General features: G+C 39.3%; 1 protein-coding gene and 1 long non-coding RNA gene across 2 annotated transcripts; both read right to left on the bottom strand.

Annotated features, from left to right (window-relative positions):
* Positions 1-1,996: 1,996 nt before the first annotated feature.
* On the bottom strand, positions 1,997-4,859 carry LOC110834197 (uncharacterized). Its single transcript, XR_002544516.2, has 2 exons — positions 4,232-4,859; positions 1,997-2,618 (listed from the first exon to the last, which is right to left on the bottom strand). It is a non-coding gene; the product is annotated as an uncharacterized LOC110834197 (long non-coding RNA).
* A 1,650-nt stretch (positions 4,860-6,509) lies between these two features.
* Positions 6,510-13,857, bottom strand: LOC147874309 (uncharacterized). The gene is made up of 2 exons (XM_087345426.1): positions 7,764-13,857; positions 6,510-7,272 (listed from the first exon to the last, which is right to left on the bottom strand). Exons 1-2 carry the CDS (start codon positions 7,903-7,905, stop codon positions 6,623-6,625), a joined length of 792 nt encoding a protein of 263 aa, XP_087201552.1. The 5' UTR covers positions 7,906-13,857; the 3' UTR covers positions 6,510-6,622.
* Between the last annotated feature and the right edge of the window lie 11,366 nt (positions 13,858-25,223).

Here is a 25,223-nt window from a genome sequence, read left to right as displayed (position 1 = left end):
GTGAATTCTAAGATAATTTAAATAACATTTAGAATTCCGGTCCGTACCACAGGCATTAGTTTTAAATGAATTTCATTAATTCATATCGATAACACATCGAGATATATTTGATATCAAATGTGTATGTCTGAGTATGATCGATATTTTATATCATGTTCCAGTTTTTAATACATGTGCTCCTCGTTACAAGAAGCCACTGACTTATAAGAGACAGATTAAAGTAATAAAAATCGCCTTGAAAAACATTTATTTTAATCTTGTAGAAAGTCAGTAACAGAAGGATAAAGTATAATGAAGAGATTTCAAACATCTAGGATCGTGATATTATGGGTTAAGAAGTCGTGTAGATTTTTGCCAAAACTTCGAAAGAACTTGTCACTTCGACCTTCACTGTAGATGTAGACAATAAGTTCCTCAGAAATACTGGGAACTATACATTACAAGTCTTCATAACCTATAACAACCCCAACGACATTTTAAAAGCCACGAAAACCTCAAATTCCAACAAAAAAAATTTCACATCTTCTAAATCGAATTTCATATATGAATAATCGCGGTTTACTCTTAAGGCCCGATGCACACGAGCGGGAAAATGCTCGCAGCGAGGAAACCCGTGACTGCACACTAGCGCCATCTCTGAGAGCACGCCAGTACTAGATTGGATGGCAACCAAAATGGATGTGTACAGAAGGAAACGTGTAGTGTCTGCCTATTTCATTTATGAATACATCCTTTAAAAAACGCAATAGTAAGTATTGGACACGCCCGTTGGTTAGTTCACTTAAAAGGGGGGGCTTTCGTGACAATGTTTATAGATTTAAGAGAAGATGAAAGTAAATTTCATAATTATTTTCGTATGAGCTTAAAGTCGTTTGATGAGATAGCAACAAAACTGGATGCATCCATCAAAAGTAAAGACTCTGCGATGAGGCTTGCAATACCTCTGAGGTAAGCAGAGAGTATTTAAGTATTCATATCCTATGTTATTTTAATAAATAAACAACTATGATATAGTTTATTTAAAAAATGGATAAATGATATCCTTGCTCCGATATAATTTTGTTGTGATCAGTAAAGCAAGTGCTTTAATGTGATGCCCGACAGTACCTACATGTTAAAACTAATTTACTAACCCCTACTTTGGTATCAACTGTAGAAAGCTGTAGTAAATGTAACATAAATTTTAGTTGTTATTTAGTGTTTAGTAAACCTACAATTTTAGTATATGGCAATATATATTGTTTTGACGTAAATACGTCTATAAGGAAGGGTCATTCGGCGAAAAGTTGGAACGAAAAGGAGAAAAGAAAAAGGGGAACGAAAAGGGGAAACGAAAAAGGGGAACGAAAAAGGGGAACGAAAAAGGGGAACGAAAAAGGGGAACGAAAGGGGGAAATGAAAAAGTGGAACGAAAAAGGAAAACGAAAAGGGGAAACGAAAAACGGAAACGAAAAAGGGAAACGAAAAGGGGAAACGAAAAACGGAAACGAAAAAGTGAAACGAAAAACGGAAACGAAAAAGAGAAACGAAAAAGGGGAACGAAAAAGGGGAACGAAAGGGGGAAATGAAAAAGTGGAACGAAAAAGGAAAACGAAAAGGGGAAACGAAAAACGGAAACGAAAAAGTGAAACGAAAAACGGAAACGAAAAGGGGAAACGAAAAACGGAAACGAAAAAGTGTAACCTGGTTACCTAGGGAACGTTACACTACATTTCATTACATTTCATTCATTTCATTACATTACTTTACATTACATTCAGCTACCACAGACCCATCTTAAGCGTAACCTATTGAAGTTAAAAAAGCAAAGTCTTAATCAAACTTTACTCAATTGTAAAGCATGTATAAAGGAAATATTTAGAATAAAGCCAATATATAAACTTCCTTTCCGTATAGACGTATTTACGTCAAATTATCCGGAACCGTGGTTCCACTGGCAACTTTTTAATTAACATTATTGTTGTTTTGGTATAACTTAAAGATGAAAACAATTAAATACTTGTAGGGCACAGTTTCTCAAAACGAAATCTTTATTTCAAGTTTAAGTACAAAAATCAATTACTTATTGTAAGTTACCAATTATAGTCCATTTGGAAACCCTTATAAACTGCTCCATTCTATTGTTGAAGGTCCATAGAATCTTCACCATCTGTTACCGTGTATGGAGAAGGAGTGGTCATAGCGTTGACAGATAAATGAGGTTAGGTTAGGTGAATCTGTAATTGATTATTGAACTCTTGAAAACGATCGAGGGGTTGCAATTGGCTGAGAACTTCATGGGGGCGATGTATTGGGGATGTTCATTCATGGTCCTGAACCTTTTCAGTAACCTAATAACTTCTCATCTAAACTCCAATTCGGTGTCCAACGGCAATGATTCAAAAAATGATTTATCATCGTCTGGTACCTTTTGGCATAGGAGTATTCATAAACTTTACTAAGTTATTTCCAATTATCCTGCGCCGTATTGTCCAAATTTGTGTCAGGCTCACTCCGTACGGTCTGGGAGAGGCTGTTGATGTTTCTGATGTAGTATCAATCTCTTGCAGAGATTCATTACCAGCCACGACTTCATCATCGACACTAATTTGCGTGGGACCTGGATCACTGTCTTTAACCTGAAATCAAACACAAACTACGGTATAAGATTCATTTTGTAAAGATATTTTATTTTTATGAAGCATTACAACAACCAATATATATTATCATTATTTAGTGTTCTGTCTGACGACAGGTCCATATGAACAGGATCCTTCCATCCTTTTCTCGGACTGGGACCTGTTCATATACGTTCTTGGCAGATGATCCAGAAGTGGTTTGCCATTGCCTTCTTCTGTGTGTGAATGGAGTAATTGTTGGGATGCCACGGAGAAACCGGGGAAGCCTCCGGAGGAAAACTCCGTGTTGACTAGACCACGGCCTTGCTACGCTAGTAAAAGATGACTTTGGCCTATGGTCTCAACTAAAAAGTTCAGGGATTCCGAAAGCCCAGTTATTCCAGAGGACCAGAGAGTCCGGGCCCAGGGAACTAGGGTAATGAAAATTATTATTAATACTAAAGTAATTTTCTTGTTTTCCAGATATCGGCTGCACTCTAATTGATCTGCATTATCAATACAGAATCTGCCATATAAAATTGTGTAAAATAGTAATAAAAGTTTGTAAGGTTGTGTGGGAGATCTTGAGCAAAGAATGCATACCGAAATTCACAGAGGAAATGTGGTTGGAAAATGCCTAAGTGCCTCGGATGACAAGCACGTGAGAATCATTAAACCATATTTCAGTGGTTCTCAGTTCTTTAACTACAATAAATTCCATTCGGTAGTGCTGTTTGTGTTTGCTAGATACAAACTATCTGTTCGACTACGTGGAAGTTGGCTATCGTGGCAGAGAATCGGATAACACTATCTTTGAAAACTACACTTCGATGCCATAAACTTTCTTGGGGGATGAATCATTTTCTCTGTCTGATTTTGTCATGAGACCATACAACGTAACATTCCTCTCCTACAAGAATAATTTGAGAATCTTTCACAGACTCATCAATGTTAATTTGAACTGTACTATTAGCATTATAAAATGTTGCTGCATTCTTCACAACTACGTCAGTTCCAGATACGGTTTTAACTTCGAGGACACATGGGCTATGTGATCTGTACAATGAAACTCCATCAACGCAAGGAGGAAGTTCACTAAACAGAAGAAATGCATTAGCTGATTACTTTGTAAGCAGTGCTGGCAACCGTGGCAAGACAAATGTATCTAAAACTGACCGGTAAACAAATACAGTGAATGCGGAATCAATTTACCGCCAAACGTGGCAGACTATTGGAATTCAAACTGTATAGCTCTACTGAAATCTATGTAATTATATGTTAGGTTATTTCGTGGATGTTATGAAATAAAACTTTGATTATACTGAAACGTCTGGAGGTAATTTATCCTGATGAAATAACAGAATTCTTTTATAACAATTTTTTTTTGTTAATTATTAGGAATATTATTGTTATTATTGATTGAATACTATTTATAGAAACAGCAGAGAGGCCTCTCGCCAGAGAAAAATGCATTTGCCGGTCGGAGGATTAAAGTTTTGAACGGCCGCCATTTTGAAACGTGTGGACGGATTGTTTTAGCTGACGAACTTGATCAAACTTTTAACTGAAACTATTTATGTGCCACATTCGAGCCAAAATGCACAAACACAAGATAGATAAACAATAATACTTACCTGTTTCATTTTTTCTTCAGATCTGGTTTATCAGTAAAACCCTCACAAAACTTTTCACACACTTGAAACTCCTTACAAGATGTATCCCATATTTGTTCTTCTATAAACAATTCCACATCCGAACAGGCTGAATCAATGACTGGAAGGCGGTAGCTGCTACGAGCAACATGTACGCTGCCCAACGCTCTCACACAGACTGCTGCTTCGCGGCGATCGGCGAGCCCAACTCGCTACGTTCTACTGTTCTAGTGCTAGTTCATGAGTTCCTCACTACGCGGCGGGTGAGAAACATCTTTTATCCCAGCTGCTCTCACAGTGCGAGCTTTTACCTTTCTCTTTCCTGCACAAAGTTTCTTTGATGCACTCCTAAAAGGCTAGAAATACCTGTGTTGATGAATTCCCCAATTTCTGCTCTCCATTTGGTGTCTGTCGCTTACTTTAATTTGAAATGTAGTCTTCTCTCTTCACGCATACTTTTAAAGTCAACGTTAGTTTCATTATCAAGTGTTCGCAGGTCCCGGCCGAATGATACTGTTGGATCGTGTTCATGTTACGTTTCTTAGTCGCTATCGATCTTCGAGACGTGTTCGGCTAGTCGACTATCGATAGACTCGTTAACACAGCTGATCTACTTTTAGATTAACCCCATATTCTGTAATAAATTTTAATGAATTACCTAGATATCTTTTGATGTGTTCTGATTACCTTGTGTATGTCTCTTATAAATCTTTTTCCCGTTCTCCTTCGTCGATTAAAATCAATTCAAAGGAATTCGGATTCTCGTATTCCAATACGAAAACAGCGTCCAATCTAAAAGTAATGTACAACCAAATCATTTCTACATTAAAAAATACTCGCATATCTAAAAAATATCCAATATAATTTACCTCTTCAACGATAGTTGTTAATAAAAATATATAATTGACAATTCTCTTTTCACCTTTCATTCTGAAATGACACCCTTCTTCATCGAATCATTCAGTCTCCTTGCTAGTACCAACGTAAATATCTTCGATAATGTTGAAAGAAATTAAATTCCTCTACAATTAGCAGGGTATCATCCGCCCCTTTCTTCTTACAATATGCAACATACTAGTCTTCAAATCTGATTTAAAATCTCCTGTTTCATAAATGTTATTAATTTTACAAATATTTTGCTCGTATTTCCTTCAAGACATAATTCCTTCCAAAATTCCATGCATTCCCATTTTTGATTTCTTCAAGTATTTGTGAATTTCTTGTATCTCCCTACATAACCATTCCTTCTATTTTCTTTCATTAGTCCCCAGAACAACTTTGAATGTTCAAAAGTTGAAAAACTGTCATATGTAGTGAAGTGTGGTCTCGGAGAACGTAAAACTTCTACCAGACTACACGACGCAACAACCCAGAAGACAGCCATCTTCAGACTCACTGCCATGAAAACCTCAAATCCTGCTTTGGGACAGAGCTATTACCGGAACAAAACACATTTTAATTCTTCTGTTATGCATAAAACGACATCTGTTATACATAACCTCAAATGATTTAGAGAACGCAGCAGTGTACTATTGAGATTTTAAAGTGGTCAGGCAAATTACCTGTATTTATTCCTAGATAATTAAACACACAAAAAGAATATTACCAAGATTATGGATTAACAAGTAACAGGTAAGTAGCCTTATTTATTCCTAACCTCACTTATAGATCCTGTGTAGAGATATTACTTATTACATTACACAGGATCTATAAGTGAGGTTAGGAATAAATAAGGCTACTTACCTGTTACTTGTTAATCCATAATCTTGGTACTATTCTTTTTGTATGTTTAATTATCTAGGAATAAATACAGGTAATTTGCCTGACCACTTTAAAATCTCACACTACACAGAACAGGAAACGAATCTTTTGCTATCAATTAAAGGCCACTGCTGCGTTCTCTAAATCATTTGAGGTTATGTATAACAGATGTCGTTATATGCATAACAGCAACATATTAGTCCCTCAAGTTCGCCTTTAGGCTAGGCGCAGACCAATGTAGCAAAGCTGCTTTTGGCAAAAGCGTTCTTGCTTCCACTGAAAGCAATTATGCTACATCTTGATTTTAGTCAAAACAAAAGCATTTCTGCTCGTCGTTATGGATGAAGATGTTGCTGTGCTGTTGTGGTATTGTTGGGAGAAATTATACATGGGTGAAAAAGGAAAGCGTCTTTGGTTGCATCCAATTAATGAGAAAAGGAAAAAAACACTGTAGAATTTTCTCCAGGAATTGCGATGTGATGAAAAGAAATTATCAGAATTTTACAAGATTGTCCCTAGAAGACGTTTGATTTTATTGTTAATCTGATCAGTGACAAAATAAGAAAAGACAGAAAATTACAGAAGTATCACAGCAGAACAACGATTGGTACATTAACAGTTCATGTCTTCGTAACCATCTCCTTCAGTTTCAGTTTTGAAAGTTTGCTCCACCGGCGGGGTTGGTGTAGAGGAATTTGCGGAGTCTTCGTGCTCCTGGTCGTCTAATAGGTCATTAAGAAAACCCATAACTTTAAATTTAAATATCCTTATCCTCTTGGATGACAATTTTTCAATATCTGGAATCAGACTTTCAAAAAATTTCAAATTTTGATCAGCTGATGGTGTTGGCTGCTGGTTTATTTTTTTCAAAAATTCTATCATGGGGCCTGCAACCATGTCAGAAGCAGACATCGTCTCCGTCTTTTTAGAGGTTTCTGGATATTCAAAATCACTCCTAGTGTCTGGTTTTCCATGGGGATCGTTTGTTCGTGGCGTAGAGCTGGAGGTACCTTCACTTGTTTCATCGATCTCGTCTTCAAGAGAGGCGGATGGTGATATTTCTTCATCTTCGTCATCCGCGAAAACATTTCCTTTTGATTTTCTATGCTGCCTCACAAAGGAATGCATGAATGACATTCTGTCTGCAAGGTACCATTTTTTCCTTTTGGAGGCTGCTGAACCACTTGGAAGTTTCTTTACTTCTCTTACATATCGCGTATATGAGCCTCGTAAAACATTCCATTTCGTTTTACAATTTCCTCCTGAAAATACAAAATTTTGAGTTAGTATCAGTGCATTTTATTCATTTTCTTTTAACGAAAATCTTAATTTCATTACAGGTTTTTGGCTACGGGTGAGTGTTTTCAGTCTCTGCATTATTATTTTAGATTAGGGGCAACAACTATTGGAGAAATTGTAATCAAAACGTGTAAAATCATTTGGGAAGAACTAGCTCCTTTGTACATGAAGAAGGCAACTGTCGACGGGTAGAAACAAGTTGCAGACAGATTTGGTACGCTTTGGAACTATCAAAATTGTGTTAGGTGTCATTGGTGTTAAATTGCTAAATTTTTATTTGTCAATGTTGGCGATTACGATCGTAATTGATGGAATCAAATTTAGGAAAAATAACAAAAATATAAGTAGTTATCTTTCTCTTTATAGCAGTATTTTTTAGAAAAAGCTGTATGCTTTTTACGGTAATGGATAAAATATATTTAGATTATTATAAAAGAATATATTCTCCACTTACCTGCTACAGCACTCACTTCCCTGGCAACTTCGTCCCAGAGTTTTTCTATTACATCTTTCAAATGATGCTCTTTTAATAGATAATTATATAAAGCCGGTCTCTTTTCTACAGCGACGATTAACTTTTCTGCGTCAATTTCCATTTCGAATTTGCAACCGCCTTTCCGCAATCAAACTTTCTGAACGCACAAGAAGCGGGCACAAACGCGATCCCGCTTTAAATACCCCCCCCACGCAACGGTTCATAAATTTTGAATACGACGATCCGATTCGTCCCTCAACAGTCACCTCATGACGTCGGAACGCCCCATTCATTTTTCATAGGTGCCCGCCTGCAAGGCAACGGTTGTCGGGTTATTCCCACCTCTTACATGAGCTTAGGTTTTCCAGGCGTAACGACCTTTGCGAGCTCAAAAGCTTTGTTTACGTCTCGTTCCCGTTAGACGGAATGTCGGTAGGAGATACTTTCACACGACTGAGCGTCGCCACTCTTTCCCAATTTAATACATTTAAAATTGCCAAAATTAAGGCGCACTAAAATATCATCTAATCACACCTTTTTCGTTTATATAAACCAGATTAATATGCCAAATCCTGGTTTACCCTTCATCTCAAGATTCAGCCCGTTCGGGAATTGAACCACGGACCTGGACAAATTACAGCTGGAGAACGGATCACAACACAACACTGTAGAAAACAAATGACGAACAGCAGCCGGCGCATGCGCACAACGAAATGCTACGTGTTGCTTCACGAGCGAGCAGTGGTCTGAGAAAGTGAGACGAGCAAAATACTTTCTGCTACATCGTGCTAAAACGCGCTGTTGCCAAAAGCAGCTTTGCTACGTTGGTCTGCGCCCAGCCTTAGGGATCTTAATTTTCATAACTAGCATATGCCAAAACGACCTTCCTTTGACAATAAACATCAGAACTTACATCCTGACACCACCGAACTCGTAGCCTTTCAGTTTGAGGTGTCACTGGATCCCCTGGAAACCCTAATTAAGGAGTTGCTTGGAAATAGCACAACCAGAATAAATAAATAAAAATAAATAAAAGTTTGTTTTTACCCACAAGACAAAAAACACAAACACAGCTAACAACTTTATTCTTTACATCAATAAAATAACAAAAAAACTCTTCATATAACACAAATCTGGTCTTAAAATCAATTACATAACAGAAGTCACGAGTTACTTCATTATACAGTGTAACAATACTTCTAATATTTCAACAACAAAAGACAAGAGCAATCTCTGTACAACTGTACTAGCTGCTCATATTACCAACTTAAAAACAGAACAGAACCTTACTCCACAAACAAACAAACAAAAATTGAAAGTGAGTTTGTGGGCATGTGTGCGCACAACTTCTATGTGCTGCAAGATGAACTCCAGTATCACCTCAGCCCCCTCAAATCCAGCTCGAATACTGCTGGGTAGATTGTTGCTACTTAAGTCCAGCACAAAACATAACCTACTTCTGAAACTGATCTTCATTATAGACAATCGAATGCTGGCCATGAGGAAGGGAAAGGAGGATAAATGGAATATATCGCTGGCAAGTAGCGAGGAAAAACAAGGATAAAACAAATTTAATTGTTAAAAAACACACACTCCTTAAAACTGAAGTTCCTCATTTCCTATATTCTGCACATTAAGAGAAATGAACCTTTCTAACAATTAACCTCTACTTCAGAGTTAGCCAACAAAACAACACAGATTTAGAAATCTTACAATAGCTACTGACTTTGACCATTTCGCCACCAGTTTGGCTGAGGTTTCACGAACTCTGGAACTCACCAAATTCTACCAATAAACAACAGTTAAATGAATTTTGAACCTGAGTTACATTACACCTTCGTGCAACAAGGCGATCAGCTTCAACCAAAAATGACTCATTTGCAACACTCCATTCAAAGTTCAAGTCCCAGATAATTTCCAAAAAAGGAATTAATCATTCTCTAGTTAATCCCCCTTCAGCCTGAATGCTTGCCTTGACAGCGTCCATGTTGCACAAAGTCCTTGCTGCGTCCAATTTAACGCAAGCAATAATCGCTCCCACAACACATGAACACAGTCGGTCACCTCAAGGCCCCATTCTCTACACTTCTCCTCCAAGACGGGAAGATACCACTCTTAAATTTCCAATGTGGTGAAGTACGTGAAACAGAAACCCAACTTATAAGTCCAAATACTCAAATGGCAGTCGCCAGTGAACCAATGATCGGAACCAGGATCAATGGTGAACCCAAAAAAGGAAACAGTTCTCTGATACCAACCTGACACTGTTAATCTTGTTACAGGTTCCAATTTGTGGTGTCACTGGGTCCCTTCGAAACCCCAATCGAAAACAACATAACCAGTACAATCGAATAATAAAAAAAAAAAGCTATCTTCTGGGTTGTAGCACTGTGTAGTCCGGTAGACATTTATTATTTTTTCAGAGGTCCTTGCTGCCTCCATCATCTGGCATTACAACCCAGAAGACAGCCATTTTTATTCTCACCACTGTACAAACTTCAAATCCCACTTAAAGAAATTAAACCATACACACAAAAGTAACATGGTTATGTACAAATTCTATCCTTTACATCAGTAAAATAAGAGAATATTCTGGCTTAAAAATCAGTTACATAACAACGCCAAGAGTAATTCAGTACACAGTGTAATGATCGTAATATCTCAACAAACGACAAGAGAAATTTCTGTACACATTGTACTAAAACAGAACAGAACCTTGATCCACAAACAACTGAGAGTGTGTGTGTGCAACTTCTATGGGCTGCAACATGACCTCCAGAATCAATTCACCCTCAAATCTAACTTGAAAAACACTCCCCACGCTTGCACACAGGATACGATAGGAAGGAAACAAGACGAATATTGATCAGGTACTTCGATCAACTGCAGCCAGAACTAATTAGCCAGACACTACGGCTCAACACGTATGTTAAAATCTTGCAGACTGTGCAGTGTATTGGAACATAACACTTTGAAGGACGCTGATGTCAAACGCATTATCCAAGAAATAGGATAGAATAATGGTTGCAACTCCAGAGACATCAAAAGAACGTAAGAACCTAATTAAAACACCTAAACCTCCTATTAATGTACCCCAAACCCACCATAAATATTAAAATATGGTCCAGTTTCACATTCTTTGGTAATAGTACTAGAATATTCAGAAACACAAATATCAACATAACCTACAAAGTCAATAACACCATAAAATTCCGATGAAATTCAAAGAAACAGAATAATAAATACAAAAAAGTGGTTTATATGCGAGCAGGTCTATATTGGCCAAACCGGTTGGGAATTTAAGATCAGATTTAAAGAACATGTCCACGATATTAGATGTAACGTAACATAATCAAAGTATGCCCAACACATCCTCGACCATGGACACGAATAAGGCCCCATGGAAGATATCATGGACGTGTTAAGAATAGCTCCAAAGGGTAAAATGTTAGATATTCTATAAAAATTACAGATATACAAAATTAGTAAACACAAAGCCACCATTAACGAACAAAACACACAACATTTTAACGTATTATTTGACCTGTGCGTTAAACAGAATAAAGTAAATTTCACATGCAATAGTTGGCCACTCTGATTTCAGAGTTAATATATACCCCATACATTTTTAAAACTGACAGCAACGCCCACACGTCATTGAAGTTTGAAGGCACAGATGACGCAACCACGGCTCACCGTAGACCAACAACAGCAATCAGGCTAAGCGCTCAATTTAATACAGCAAATCCTGCGCAATCAAAATCCAGTTAGGTGTTACATAAAATATGCTTTTGTAAAGTACATACCTTCTATGCTCTGCATTAGTGTCCTTCAAAGTGTAAACAGTTTTGTTTGTACGCAAGATTTATATTCCAATATCTACATACACAAAAGTTAAATGTTTTTAGTACACTCAGTCACCACCACATGGACCACAGAAAAAATTAGGGGATATTTACTTCATCTCTCGAAAATATGCAAAATGGTGGCTTCATAAATGAGAGCTAAATGTGTAGTTTGGTTTTCCGAAAAGAAATCGCCGATTACAGTTCAAGGAATCTACAGACGTTTTTCTTTTTTAAAATGATCCACCTGACAAGAAGACCATAAAGGCCTGACATAACAAATTTCTGTTGAGGCAGTCAAGTTCTGGTAAAAATTAAATAACTGCGGAGCGTATCAGAGAAGTCCAACAAAGTTGATTCGTAGAGAGTCACTGGAGCCCAATATCCCACGTTCAATAGTTCACAAGGCGATTCATAAACGACTTCGTTTATATGGGTACAAAGTGTATTAGTCTACAAAGAACCTATCGTCACAAGTATCATTAGATCCGCTAGACTAAGGTGGGCAGGGCATGTTGCTAGGATGGAAGACTGACCCACCAAAGAAAATCAATGACAGCAATCCTCGAGGAAAAAGAAATCTTCGAAAAAGTTACACCAATATTTGTGCCTGATATAGTGCAGTCGCGCTGTATGGAGCAGAGACCTGGACACTCAGGAAGAAGGAACGGAAATACCTGGAGAGTATTGAAATGTGGTGTTGGAGAAGAATAGAGAATTTGACAGACTTGTTGCTTAGGTCCAGTCTCTGCCAATTGACAGCATTGATCGCCTGGAGGGCGTCATCAACCTCATATTTGAAAAGGTGAGGCAGCCATCTCTAGCAGCTGATACATTGAAACAGAACTGTCATATTGATAAAAAAATTTCTTTGTTTGAGACTCTGCAGCTGAATTTCTGAAGTACTGAAAGTATCCTCAGTATAATAGTGGAGGCTCTGGGGGCATGTGAAAATTATAATTGTTACTGTTCACTACCAGAAACCGGGTTGTTCTTTCTTTAAATACACCTTCAAGCATAGGATTTCTCTTCACTCATCTATAAATGAATGTCTCATACATGAAAAGGGAACACTGTCATGAAATGTTTTGCATCTGACTAAGTTTTGGAGTTTCTTGGGTTCAAGGGATAAAGATTTGCTTCTGTCGATGCTTCATTCAGATGGCTATGATTTAATAATTTTAATTGATGCGACATATCTAGGTATATCTTCAGTATAGTTACTGTTATATATATATGTCATACAGAGCAAAGTGATCATGTCGTGTATTTTTATGTTAAGGCCGTTGATGAGCCCAGCTTCTCCGAGGCGTACGCAAGAATGTGCAAAGTTCTGTCCGGCACGCAAGTTCCTGCAGAGTGCGAGATCAAGGATGAACCAGAGATTAACTTCAGGAAGCTGCTGCTAAACCAATGACAGAATCAGTTTAAAAAGGATTCTGAGGTGGAGCTGGATCGAGAAGCAAGGCGTAAAGAGATTGAGGAAGCAGCAGAGCTAGTGAGTACTTCTCAAACTGTCTTTGTCTACAGTCTAATGTTTTACGTTTCTGTCGACAGATTGGGAATAGCTCGGTCTGCTCGATCTGACAGAATATGTGTCTTCCCCCTTTATGCTTGTAGATGAAGATCCATCCTTCAAAGCGTAGTTATTTTTATAAGTTTCTAAAGTTTTTAAGAATCCTGAAGAAAACGAATGACAAGGAAAGTACCTAATCCCTCAAACTATTTGCACAAGAACGCAACTACAAAGTGTGAGAGTCCAATGTGACAATTATGGCATATGACAAGTCTCTTTTTGCAGTTGTCCTCCACTAATGTAATTGTAATCTAATAACGTTGTGTGTAGTTGTTCACGTATCTCAAGAGGGCATATTCTATTTTTTGATATAACAAGCACTTTCAAATGTTTATCACAATCATATAAATATGCATCTGCATCTAGCTGTTATTATAATGCCATGGAGCAATGTAACAGCTAAATAATCATTTATAATATATCTTTCGACTTAGTAGTATTGGCGAAGGAAGAGGAGGAATTACAGAACATGATGGACAAGTTAGTGGAAACAGGTAGAGAGTATGGAATGGAAATCAACATTGAAAAATCAAAGGTAATGAGGATAGCACCGAGAGCAGAACCATTGAACGTTGTAGTTGAAAACCAACAGCTGGAGAATGTGGAGCATTTCAAGTACTTGGGACGACGGATGTTCTATGCACCAAGGAGGTAAAGGCAAGGAGAGCCATGGCCGAGGCAGCTTTCGTCAAGAAGAGGATACTTCTCACTAGCAAGTTGGGCTTGGAGATGAAGAAGAAACTAGTGAAGTGTTACGTATGGAGTGTCGCGCTGTATGGAGCAGAGACTTGGACACTCAGGAAGAAGGAACAGAAATACCTGGAGAGTTTTGAAATGTGGTGTTGGAGAAGAATAGAGAAGATCAGGTGGACGGATCGAGTGACCAACGAAGAAGTATTCAGGAGAGTCAACGAGCAAAGAAACATTCTGCAGGCGATTGCACGAAGGAAAGCTAACTGGCTGGGACATATTATGAGAAGGAATGGGTTACTGAGTGATATCATCGAAGGCCAGGTTGAAGGAAAGCGAGGACTGGGAAGAAGACTGATACAGCTAACCGACGATCTGAAACAAGGAAAGCAGATGACGTTCCAGGAATTAAAACGAGAAGCCGAGAATAGGGAAAACTGGAGAGCTCTGTTTGGGCAGAGCAATGGACCTGTCGTAAGACAGAACACTGAATAATAATAATAATAATAATAGTGCAAGATGGCCTTCTCTTAATCAAACGTTGCAGAAAAAGTAATGTAAAGAATAAGAAGTTATAAGAAAACTGTGGATCTTCGTCAGAAGCCAGTTCATCACAATCGGGTTTCCAGTATGGTAATGATTCTTTCTTATCAATTGCTGTAGAAGAGTTTAGAATCTATATAAAAGGCATAGTGTCTGTGCTAGAAACCTTTACGACACTGACCAGCAAAAGTGCTGCTCGGCACATGCTACAGCTTCTTGTAGAAACTGAAATGTCCCCGCAGGATTGTAGTTAATGTTTCTATTACAAATGCTTTACACTCTTGAATAAATCTTAACCTATGCATGCTGTTTAAATCTTGGTGCCATGTAGTTCGTTTGCCCGAAGCTCAGATTGGTTGATGGAGTGGAGGACGCAAGGGTGTTGAGACGCAGGAATTGGAGGGTGGTGGCACGAGACAGAGATAGATGGCGCAGGGTCGTTGAGGAGGCCAAGGCTCATATCAGGCTGTAGGGCCAAAGAAGAAGAAGACATCTTGAAGCTCAAATAGTGAACGTCATTACCCCTAAGGGTGAGGAACACCGGTCAAAGCTACGTCTTCAGTTATCATTTCCTACAGAATTTTTGTTATGTTGAGTGTATTTTATACCACGTACTTAAGACATAGGATCTTCAGACTAAATGCCAGTTGATACAAAGTTTCAACTTTGCATATACGTTTCGTTACAACCAGCTTTTCTCTAAAGTGACTGCCATTTACCCATTCTCCCATACAATACAATAATAATGACGTGAATTAGTTCCTTGATATTCCATTTATGAACACGGATGCTACATATCAACCCCCAGCCAACCCTCCCATTGGTCCTTCAGAGAGGCTTGACCGCTAAGATAACACTACATATGCAACACCTCACATCCTTCAGCCCAATTTTTCAAGGAATTTGTTAATTTCCTTCAATCAGATTGGTGTAATCCACCGGGACTTCAAACCAGCAAATATACTAATCAACGCCAATGGCCATATCACAGTCAAAGATTATGGACTATGCAAAATGTTCCTCCCCCACACAAAGGCAAAGCTAATATCCTTCTTATCTTTTGCTGCGTTTACTTAGAGGGGCAGGTGCGCTGTAAATGTAGCAGCTACTTGGGGCTGCCACCCACTGGCCAGTAATCTCAATATGAGTTTTTAGAATCAGAGTGGCTGAATTCAGAATCACAGAACTCACAACACCAACAGCTGTACTGGAGTTTAACAAATAATTACTGTTATGCAATTCTCAAACCATTAACATCCTGTTTAGTAAATATCAGATGTATTAGACACGCCTATATATACAGAGTCAATCTTTTCCTGCCTGCAAGCGGCTTGCCCATCACTGAACTGCCCTGCTTCTGCAGCAGTATCAGTCGGCGAGTCAACGAGATTGATGGTTCCTGATGATGAATTTCTCAATCAACCATTCTTCGTACAACATGGTTCGAGTGAGGTATACTATCAAACAGCATGCGTGTTTGTCGCAATTCTATTTTAAATATGAGTCTGCTAGAAAATCCCTTTAACGACTAGCACAGCAGACAGGTGTTTTAAGTGCATTTGCACGTAGGGCCACAAAACTGTTAAAACTGTGACCATATAACACAATAGTAGTTCATGCTTTCCCGTGTGGGTTTGCTAGAGGCTCCATCAGGCACCTCACCAGGTGGCGGACTGGCGAAAGCCTCCCAGATATGGGTGGTACCGAGAAAATTAAATACTCGGGGCGGACCAAAATCTAGCACTGGTGGAGGGCAGTAGTTTCACCAGAATCAAACTGTGGCATGGGAAGAATGACTTCGAAGAGGCGTAGTACTGAGTACCAGAAAGAGCAGCTGTAACAGCCCAAATGGTTTCCGCACTGCAGTACAGAAAAAAGATGGAACTTCTACTGTACTATTTTTCCCAAATTATCTTAATGGCTGACGAAAATAATCTACGCTGGCCATTTGGATCGCCAACCTTCGCAAGAAGACGGCTGTAACGGTCCAAATTATATCTTCTGCTGAGGTAATTTGATCCTACCATTTAGTTCTTTTATTATTTTATTAGGCTGAATTTCTTTTTTTACTTTTCGTTTCAAAATTCTAACTTGTTGTTGTGTTTCGAGGGTAATACTGGGATGTATACTTCTAGTTCATGGCATATACCTAACTGTTTAGGACAAAGACGTCCGAGGACCTTCGGTTCCCAGGAGTCTTGTGTTTCTACACCTGGGCAATAAACTGTCGTGAATTGGTTGTAGTCCCAAGTGTCATATTATTATGGCGGAAATGTGTAGAAAGTTAGTTAGACTTGATGATTCATTGTGACTCAGCAGATAATGTTGCTGGACCTTATGCATTAAATAGGTTGAGAGGATACTCTTCAACAAACTTTTGAGGTAGCCGCACGCAAACCCAACAGTTCTGAGATCATCGTCTTGTGGCTAAAGCCAAGTATTATCATCTGCACATATGTATTCATTCTTAAATAATTAAATTGTTTATAAATAAAGTATTATATTCAGCGATAAAGGAAGCCTCTCGTTGTCGGGAGTTACATACCGTTAACACCCCTGAAGAGAGTCAAGTGATTACCAAGGAGCGAAGCTCCTATAAAACTGAGCGGCTATACGGCGTAATAAGAAGAAGTTCATGCTTTGAAAGAACATGATATAGTTGCAAGAATACATTTTTGTTAATCGGTTTCTAATTTCGCCATATCCGGTTGCAAGCCTGGTTGAGAAATGAGAAAGAGTAACAATCTCGTACAAAACTGGGGTCCAGCTGGCTCCGACTGATAGCAGCCTGTAAGGGCCCCTGTCTACGGTTACATATCTTGTTGCCTTGCAATAGTGGTTTCGAGAAACCTGCCTCGGTCCCTTCCTGCACTGTCAAAATGACTTTCAACCGCATCAGCAGCCTGCTGTCCAGGCAGAACATCAAGTCTGTGGGCCTTGCCCCAAAGAAGATCCCTGGTTACGTTCAGCATACAAAGGTTGACTTGGGACTAAAGACTCCTGGTGTATACAGCAAGACGCCACAAGCAAAGAGCATAGACGTCAGTATTAGGAACCATGACCAAAGACAATTCAAACATGGTTGCAGACCACTGCGATATATGTAAGAAGGATGTAAGCAACGACGACAACTTGATAGAATGCGAGCACTGTCAGAGACGGCAGCAATTTGACTGCAGCGGCCTCACGAGAGGAGAATTTGATATAGCAAAAAGAGAGAACTAAAAGCTGACATGGTTATGCTCGAATTGCAAGCCGAAAATAATAAAGATGACTGAGATAGAAGAAAAAATAACAGAAAAGCTGTCATTACAGGTACAGTCCAAACTGGATGCCATGATGACTAACATCAAGGAGGAACTAAAAGCTGCAACAAGCCTAGAGCTAAGACAGCAACACCCGAGACAGACAGTGATCAAGCCAAGGGCCCCTAAACCCCCGAATGTTCGAAATGAGAAGAGTAGTAAAACAAGCTCCACCCACACAGACAGCTACTTCAAGGAACCAACTGAAGGAAGAGACAAAAGAGAACAGGAAACTGAAGAGGAACCACGAAGCACCCCCGAGGACCCCCTACCTGGAAATCAAGGGAATGGATGGACGCAGACCGACAGATAACTGGAGAAAATTCAAATAACAACAGCCGAATGAAAGCATCTCCGCGAAAGGCCTGGTTATACATCGGTTAACTCCACGAAGGAACTTCGACAGAGGACGTCACCGCATACCTGCAGGAAGGTGGAATCACAGGAGCGATCACATGTGAAGAGCTCGAGACAAGAGGATGCAATAAGGCATTTATGACAGGTTTCAACTTTGATGATCTTGAAAAAACAAACGATCCAGGCTTCTGGCCCAGAAACGTTTTAGTGAGACCCCTTCGTTTTCGGAGAACAGCACAACAAGGAACGCACCTCAGAAGATGAATACGATGACAGCACAGACGTCAGTCCTCACAAGGCAGACTTTGCAACTCAAACACGGACAATGCTTTTATGGAATGCGGAAGACCTGAAGAATGTGCTAAGGAAATATGATCTCCTCATACTGACAGAGACAATGACTACAGTCCCAATAGAGCTCCCAGGGAAAAATTCAGCACACACTCTAGCACAACAGAGAAACGAGGGAAGACCCTGCGTGGAGCTGCTAAATCAATTTTGGACAAGATGTTTGTTGGTTCCCAAGAGTAAGTGTTCATCATTACTTCTCTCTGATATACAAGGAATATATCTTTCAGCACAGGGAACCTGGATTTCAGTCTTATTTATACTTTTGGCATAAAAGTATGAAAGGAAGCCACCAGGTGTATCTGAAGTCTTGACATGATAACCGTCTGTCCTTTTCTTTGCTAGGAAGTTTGACAACATCTCACTGAACCCCCATCAGGGCACTGGAGGCCATGTGTAAGACTCGACACTGGCCAGTTCCATCTTATGAAGGTGGACTTACTCCGGAAGGCCTGTACAGCTTTTCCTGTCTTGTCATTATGCAAGATGAAGTCTTGAAACATAAAGAAATTGGTTAGTCTGAGGCATGTGACCCACTGGGTATACTATGAGTGCTGTGTTTCTGTGGTCACACCCTTTTTTGATATTGTTTTCCTGTCATAGTAATCTAGAATTTCCCTAGAACATCTCTTAAATTATTTTTAATGTCATGAGTCATGGGTGTTCGCCTACGACCCGGAGATGAAGATACAGTCATCCGGGTGGCACACAGCGTCGTTTCCCCGACCAAGAAAATCACGCCTCATCCGACCCAAGGAAAAAGTGATGCTAATTGCATTCTTTGATATCGACGGTGTGGTGCACCACGAGTTCGTACCGATGTTACGGGTCATTTCTACGTGGTTGCGCGAAGCAGTTCGGAGGAATCGGCGCGACACGTGGCAGGGTAGGTGGCTTCTGCATGACAATAACACACCGAGCCACACATCGCTGTTTGTGCAGCAATTCCAAGTCGAGAAAAGCATTCCCGTCATCACCCAACCACCATACTCTCCAGATCTCGCTCCGAGTGACTTCTGGCTGTTCCATACTCTGAAAATGGGCCTCAAGGGGACGCGTTTCGCAACCATGGAGGACATCAAATCGAATGTGACGGCCGAACTCCAGAAGATTCCAAACGATGCCTTCCGCCGCTGCTTCCACCAATGGCAGGATCGATGGAGCAAGTGTGTGTGTGGGCAAGGGTCCTACTTTTAAGGTGATTAGGTAAGCGTTGCCATATGTCCTACCATTACAGTGCTATACCACAATTCTGGGAACCTTTTGACAACGTACAACATGGGAGCTGTATTTGAGAAGATCGCCATCAATATCGCGGGACCATTCCCAAAGAGCGGCGCGATGGATTATTTTACGAATTGGCCAGTCCATGCCACACCCAACCAGGAGGCGTCAACATCAATAGGAGTGTACTGACCAGGGACGAGGCCATGCTGTTTCTACCGGGAATATTCAGATTCTAAACCCATTATTTTTGCTGAAATGGTGGCTACCCTGGTAGCGCTTATTCACACAGCAAACGATGAAGTTTGTCCAACCACAATTACATCAGCTACAAACTCTATTGTGGTGTATTATGTGTTAAATTCTGGTAAAGAAACACTTTGAGATGTAATGACATGTTACAAAAATTGTACATTGTCTCATTCGGTGGGTCCCAACAGACGCCAATGAGGATGGCCCTGTTTCATGAGGAGTACTCACCACTTCACAACAGTTAGATAGGCCATTTAAAGGCGGATACTCCCGACAAAATTAAGCTGAAGAGGACTTCAGACTGAATTGATTGGAAGAGCCCAGCATCCGATAATTATATCAAAGCAGAATAGAATACCATAAGGCCATTCTTGATCACTTATCAGCTTAAATGTGGCTGGCTCAACACACAAAGTTTTGAAGACTAGTTTTTCACCTTATTTCTTCCACATGTCGAGAGAGCAGGAGGGACGCATGTACTGACTGGTGATAACCTCAGCTCACACATGAGCATTCCAGTTTTAAAGGCATGTAGAGAAAATAATGTGGCTTTTGTAGCGTTACCGCCCAATTCAACCCACCTAACACAGCCTCTGGATATAGCCTACTTCAGACCCATGAAAATAGCACGGAGGAAGATTTTGGATGAGTGGAAGTCCACCCCCACTGGACGCAGATTACCTACAGTGTCCATGACAAAGCTGGAAGAAAATGGACCTAATAATCTTAAATCTGGCTTCCGAAAAGCAGGAATATTTCCAATAGATGCAAGCCCCTGTTATTAAGATTGCCACCTAGTGCAGACTCACTAGATGTGAAAAGCTCAGTGGGAGAATCCTTTATTCAGCACCTACAGAATACAAGGAGAGAAGACACAGGATCAAGCCGCAGAAGAAAGAGAATTATCAATGTCGAGGCTCGGAAAAGTATTACAGAAGAAGATACCACCACTGTTAAAACTGCAGGGACGTCAGGCACTTCCGTTGCCACTCAGTGAAAGAAACGTCGTCTTCAGAAGAAGAGAAGCTGCAGTGAGTCAGAAGATGAACCAGATTGTCCATCAGTAGATTCAGATACATCTATGGAAACCTACCAGGAGACTGAATCGGTAGAAATGTCTCACCATGACAGCAAATACAAACCGAAAGTTGGGGATTTTGTCAATGTCTGTTTTGAGGAGGAGTACTGGCCAGGGCAGGTAACTAGTGTAACAAACTCGGGTGCCGTAGTGAAATGCATGGAGAAGAGTGGACGTTACTGGGTTTGGCCACCACAGGAGGACTGTATATCCTACAGTCAGGACATTATTATGCCATTTTGTATCTTATATGCGTCATGTTTGTGTTTGATTAAATATATTTATTTTGTACAGTCGTTTTAATAAAAGTGCTAAAAAATATAATGTAAAATCGTATTTACGATTAAGAGCGCTAATATAATATTTTACACAACAAAATGTTTTAATATTATATAATTTTTACAACACCAATAAACTTCAAACGTTTGTGTATAGACTGTACAAAATAAATATATTATTATGCCAATTGCAAATCCAAACAAGGTTTCTTCCACTAGAAATGCATTCAAAATTCCTGAAATTGAAAATTACTGGAACTAAGTTTGAACTGAAAAATTAACTTTCTTTCTGATATGTTTGCTGGTATTATTCAATTTATTTATCAATAATTAGTTTCCCAGTATTTGAAGATAGCTCTAATATCTTCAGTTTGTGCTAGAGAGACAAATATGGGAGCCTCGCATATGAAAATAATTGATCTCAGCATCTGATAATGCATTAAAAAATCAAGGGATTAGTCACATTTTTCCCCCATTTTGTATTGTTTATTCCTGACTTTTCAGAGTTAATTGTCATTTTTGAGAGGCGTGATAGTGTAAATACAACATTTAGTGCCCTACACTTAAATATATACTACTTATCTATGGTTCATACGTGGAATTTGATCTGTGGTTCATAGTTGGGCACTTCGATACCTAACTACGTACCACTATTCAAAAACTCATAAAAAGGTATGGGGAACGACTTTCATTGCTTTCTGTGCATCATTCAGTTTCTTATGCTGTACTTTTCGGACACAAATTCTAAAAAGTGAGGAAATTTGAATTGCATAGCCGTCAGAGAAGAAAATCTTTCGAAGTGGCCCATAGTTAGGGGGCTTTACGGTACTAATACAATCAGCTACGGAACCCTTGGGCAGGAGGAAAAAGCGAAAATATAAATGGGGCTTACCCATATGGAATTAAGAATATCAGCTTTAATCACAAATAAAATGGAAACATATTTATGATACCTGAAGTGGCATTTAACAGAAGATAACTCTGAATACGAGGTTGAGTCAAATGAAAACCGTAAAACTGAGATAAAAATTCGAAATATCGCGCCATTGTCCTATAAGTTGGCAGACATGTTACCAATGCTATAAAGAGTATCCTATAGGTGGTAGTATAATGCAGACAAACATATCGCCATCACAGTGCCAATTTGAAAATGGCTGCTCCACTAGTTACGTGCACGAAAGAAGAACAACGTTCTGTAATTCGTTTTTTGATCAGTGAAGAATCTTGAAGAATCATCTTCGACCTGCAGTCAGATCAAAGCGACGTGGACTTTTGACTAGAGGTGTCCTTGACATGACAATGCTCGGCACTTTGAGTGTCTTCCACATCCGCCATACTCACAAGACCTAGCCCTAAGTGATTACCACATGTTTCGGCCACTCAAAGAGGCGATGGGAGGAAAGAAGTTCCGTTCTGACGAAGAGATACAGGAGGCGGTGCATGAGTGGTTGCGCAGACAACCACAAGAATTTTTTTCTAGAGGAATCCATACACTTCGTAAACGCTGGAGGGCCTGTATTGAACGAAATGGAGACTATGTAGAAAAATGATATAGTTGTGTACCGCTTTCACTCAATAAATTAAATTTTAAAAAAAATTTACGGTTTTCATTTGACTCACCCTCGTATAAGAGATTATCAACAGTGGTCAAAAATAAGTGTGACGTGTTAAACCCCAAAGTTGGGACAAATGTCAGTAGGATCGAACACGAAGCGCATGGTTCTCAGACAAATGAATATAACATTTTAAAGCTGGCATTGCCACTGATTGCGTATGGAATCATACCGCGATTACGTCGTCAAAGGCAGAAGAAAGTTGGAAAGGTCGGCAGAGGAAGAGATGGAAAGATCATTTTTAGAACAATACTGGAGGCGGAACAGACCAGTTGGCCCAATGAATGGCGTTGTTGGACGTGACAATTTCTCTCTTGTAACATGCAAACAAAATATTAAATTATAAATGCAGAATCACTTTTAAAAATAATGTCCAATATTAATTTTGGAATTAAATTAATAGGAAGGTGAGGCAGCAACACAGAAGGTTTGCTTAGGGCGTCAATTACCCAGAAGCCAGCCTCAAGCAATACGGCAGATCCTCAGAACTTAAAATTAATTATGCCTGGTGGTAATTAATTTAATCAATATCAATAAACATGACAGGGAAATACACGCAAGGACACACAACTTAAGTTTTATAAAGCGATGGCGATTCTCACATTGGTCTATGGATCAGAATCACGGATATTAGGGGAAAAAAAGAGACGAGTAGAATCCAAGCGACAGATTTGCAATACTTAAGATCAATTAATTAAAGGATGTACTAGATTAGATAGAAATTAAGACATTAGGAAAGAACTGAATATTTTGAATGTAATCGACAAAATTGAAGAAGAAAATGGAAAAAAAATATGTGGAAGGAATGCATGAAAACGACTTCCTAAGGCTGCGATCAGTTACAACCCTAGCGTGGAAAAAGAGATCGAGGTCGACCAAGAAGGAGATGGAAAGATCAATTTGAAGCCGCAACTGGCGTTATTGCCTAATTCCTGATGATGACGATAGCATATTTTGAGTGACATGTAGCAGGAAAGAACAATACTGAACTACTGTTGACCCTACCCCCTCTTTCACCCTCATTCGCTGTTCCCCAAATTATAAATTGCCTTGTAACTTGCAGTAGCTTCGTATGGAGCACAACGTTCACGATGATCCAGAATTCCGGCCGAGACAGAATAACCATGTCACTCTTCCTATCAAATGACTCAGCGCCCAAAGATCCAAGGTTCCCGTCAAGTGAGGTAAACGCGCGCTATCCATGTACAAGTCATGGATGTAGAGTAAACAAGTGACCAATGAGAATCGCCGATTCCAGGGCGGTTCCCGTAAACAGCATCATAACTACGAATCAGATTCTCAAGACCATGTTGGACAAGTTGGTCTCCCAATACAAAAAAACATTAATGGAGGAGGTGGGTAAAATTATGGGACAAGATGCAGTACGAGAAGTTGAAAATGTTCCACTTTCAAACAGTACAATAAGTCGACGTATCGATGACATGTCACATGACGCTGAAGACGTTTCGTGTGATAAACTGAAAAATAGCAGTTTTTCCATCCAGGTTGATGGGTCAACAGATCTTACCAATAAATATAACGTTGTAGCTTTTGTAAGATTTGTCAATGAGGGTGAAATTCAAGAAAACTTTTTCTGTTGCAAAGAATTGCCTGAGACAAGCAAAGGAATAGATATATTCAGTATTTTGTCCTTATATCCGGAAACAAAAGGTCTCTCCTGGAAGAACTGTGTTGGCATCTGTACTGATAGTGCCCCATCCATGGTTGGCTCCATAAGAGGTTTTGTTTCTCACGTAAAACAGGAAAATGCTGATGTTTTCTCAACACACCGCTTTCTTCATAGAGAGGTGCTGATTTCATAATCTCTTGGAGATGAATTGAAAAAAAGTTTTTGATAATGCTACAAAAATGGTTAACTTTATTAAACAAAGACCAGTTCACTTCAGAATGTTTAAAAAGCTGTGTGAAAACTTGGACAAAGAGCACAGAAATCCGGTGGCTGAGTAGAGGAAGAGTTCTAAATAGGGTGTTTGAGCTAAAAGATGAATTGCAGGAATACTTTCAAGAAAGCAGTAAGCAAGATTTTGCCAAGTATCCTGCCATTCATAGGAAAGCAATAAATATATTGCTCCAATTTTCAACCTCTTACATGTGTGAGCAAGCTTTATCTTATTTAACAAGTATCAACAACAAAGACAGAAATCGTCTCCTTTCAGTTGAAGATGAAATCCGCGTGTGTTTATCTAAAGTTCGACCCCGAATTAAGTTATTGTAGGTGCGTCATATTGTGATTTTATTTAAAAATAGTATTAAAATATATTAAAATTGTCCGTCAATCACAATAAAGTAATATAAGATAATTAAATGGT

Source organism: Zootermopsis nevadensis, unplaced genomic scaffold (genome assembly GCF_977971745.1).
Source record: "Zootermopsis nevadensis isolate Lab colony 2312 unplaced genomic scaffold, Znev_1.0 Znev_ptg000009l, whole genome shotgun sequence".
In the NCBI taxonomy this organism is placed as follows: Eukaryota; Metazoa; Arthropoda; class Insecta; order Blattodea; family Termopsidae; genus Zootermopsis; species Zootermopsis nevadensis.
Note: the sequence above shows the minus strand (reverse complement) of the source record. Positions and strands in the feature narration are given on the sequence as shown.

Excerpts from the sequence above, each read along its gene's own strand:
- LOC147874309 (XM_087345426.1), bottom strand. The coding sequence starts at position 7,905 with ATGGAAATTGACGCAGAAAAGTTAATCGTCGCTGTAGAAAAGAGACCG. Across the intron at positions 7,273-7,763 it reads GGAAGTGAGTGCTGTAGCAG|GAGGAAATTGTAAAACGAAA; the intron begins GTAAGTGGAGAA and ends TTGTATTTTCAG.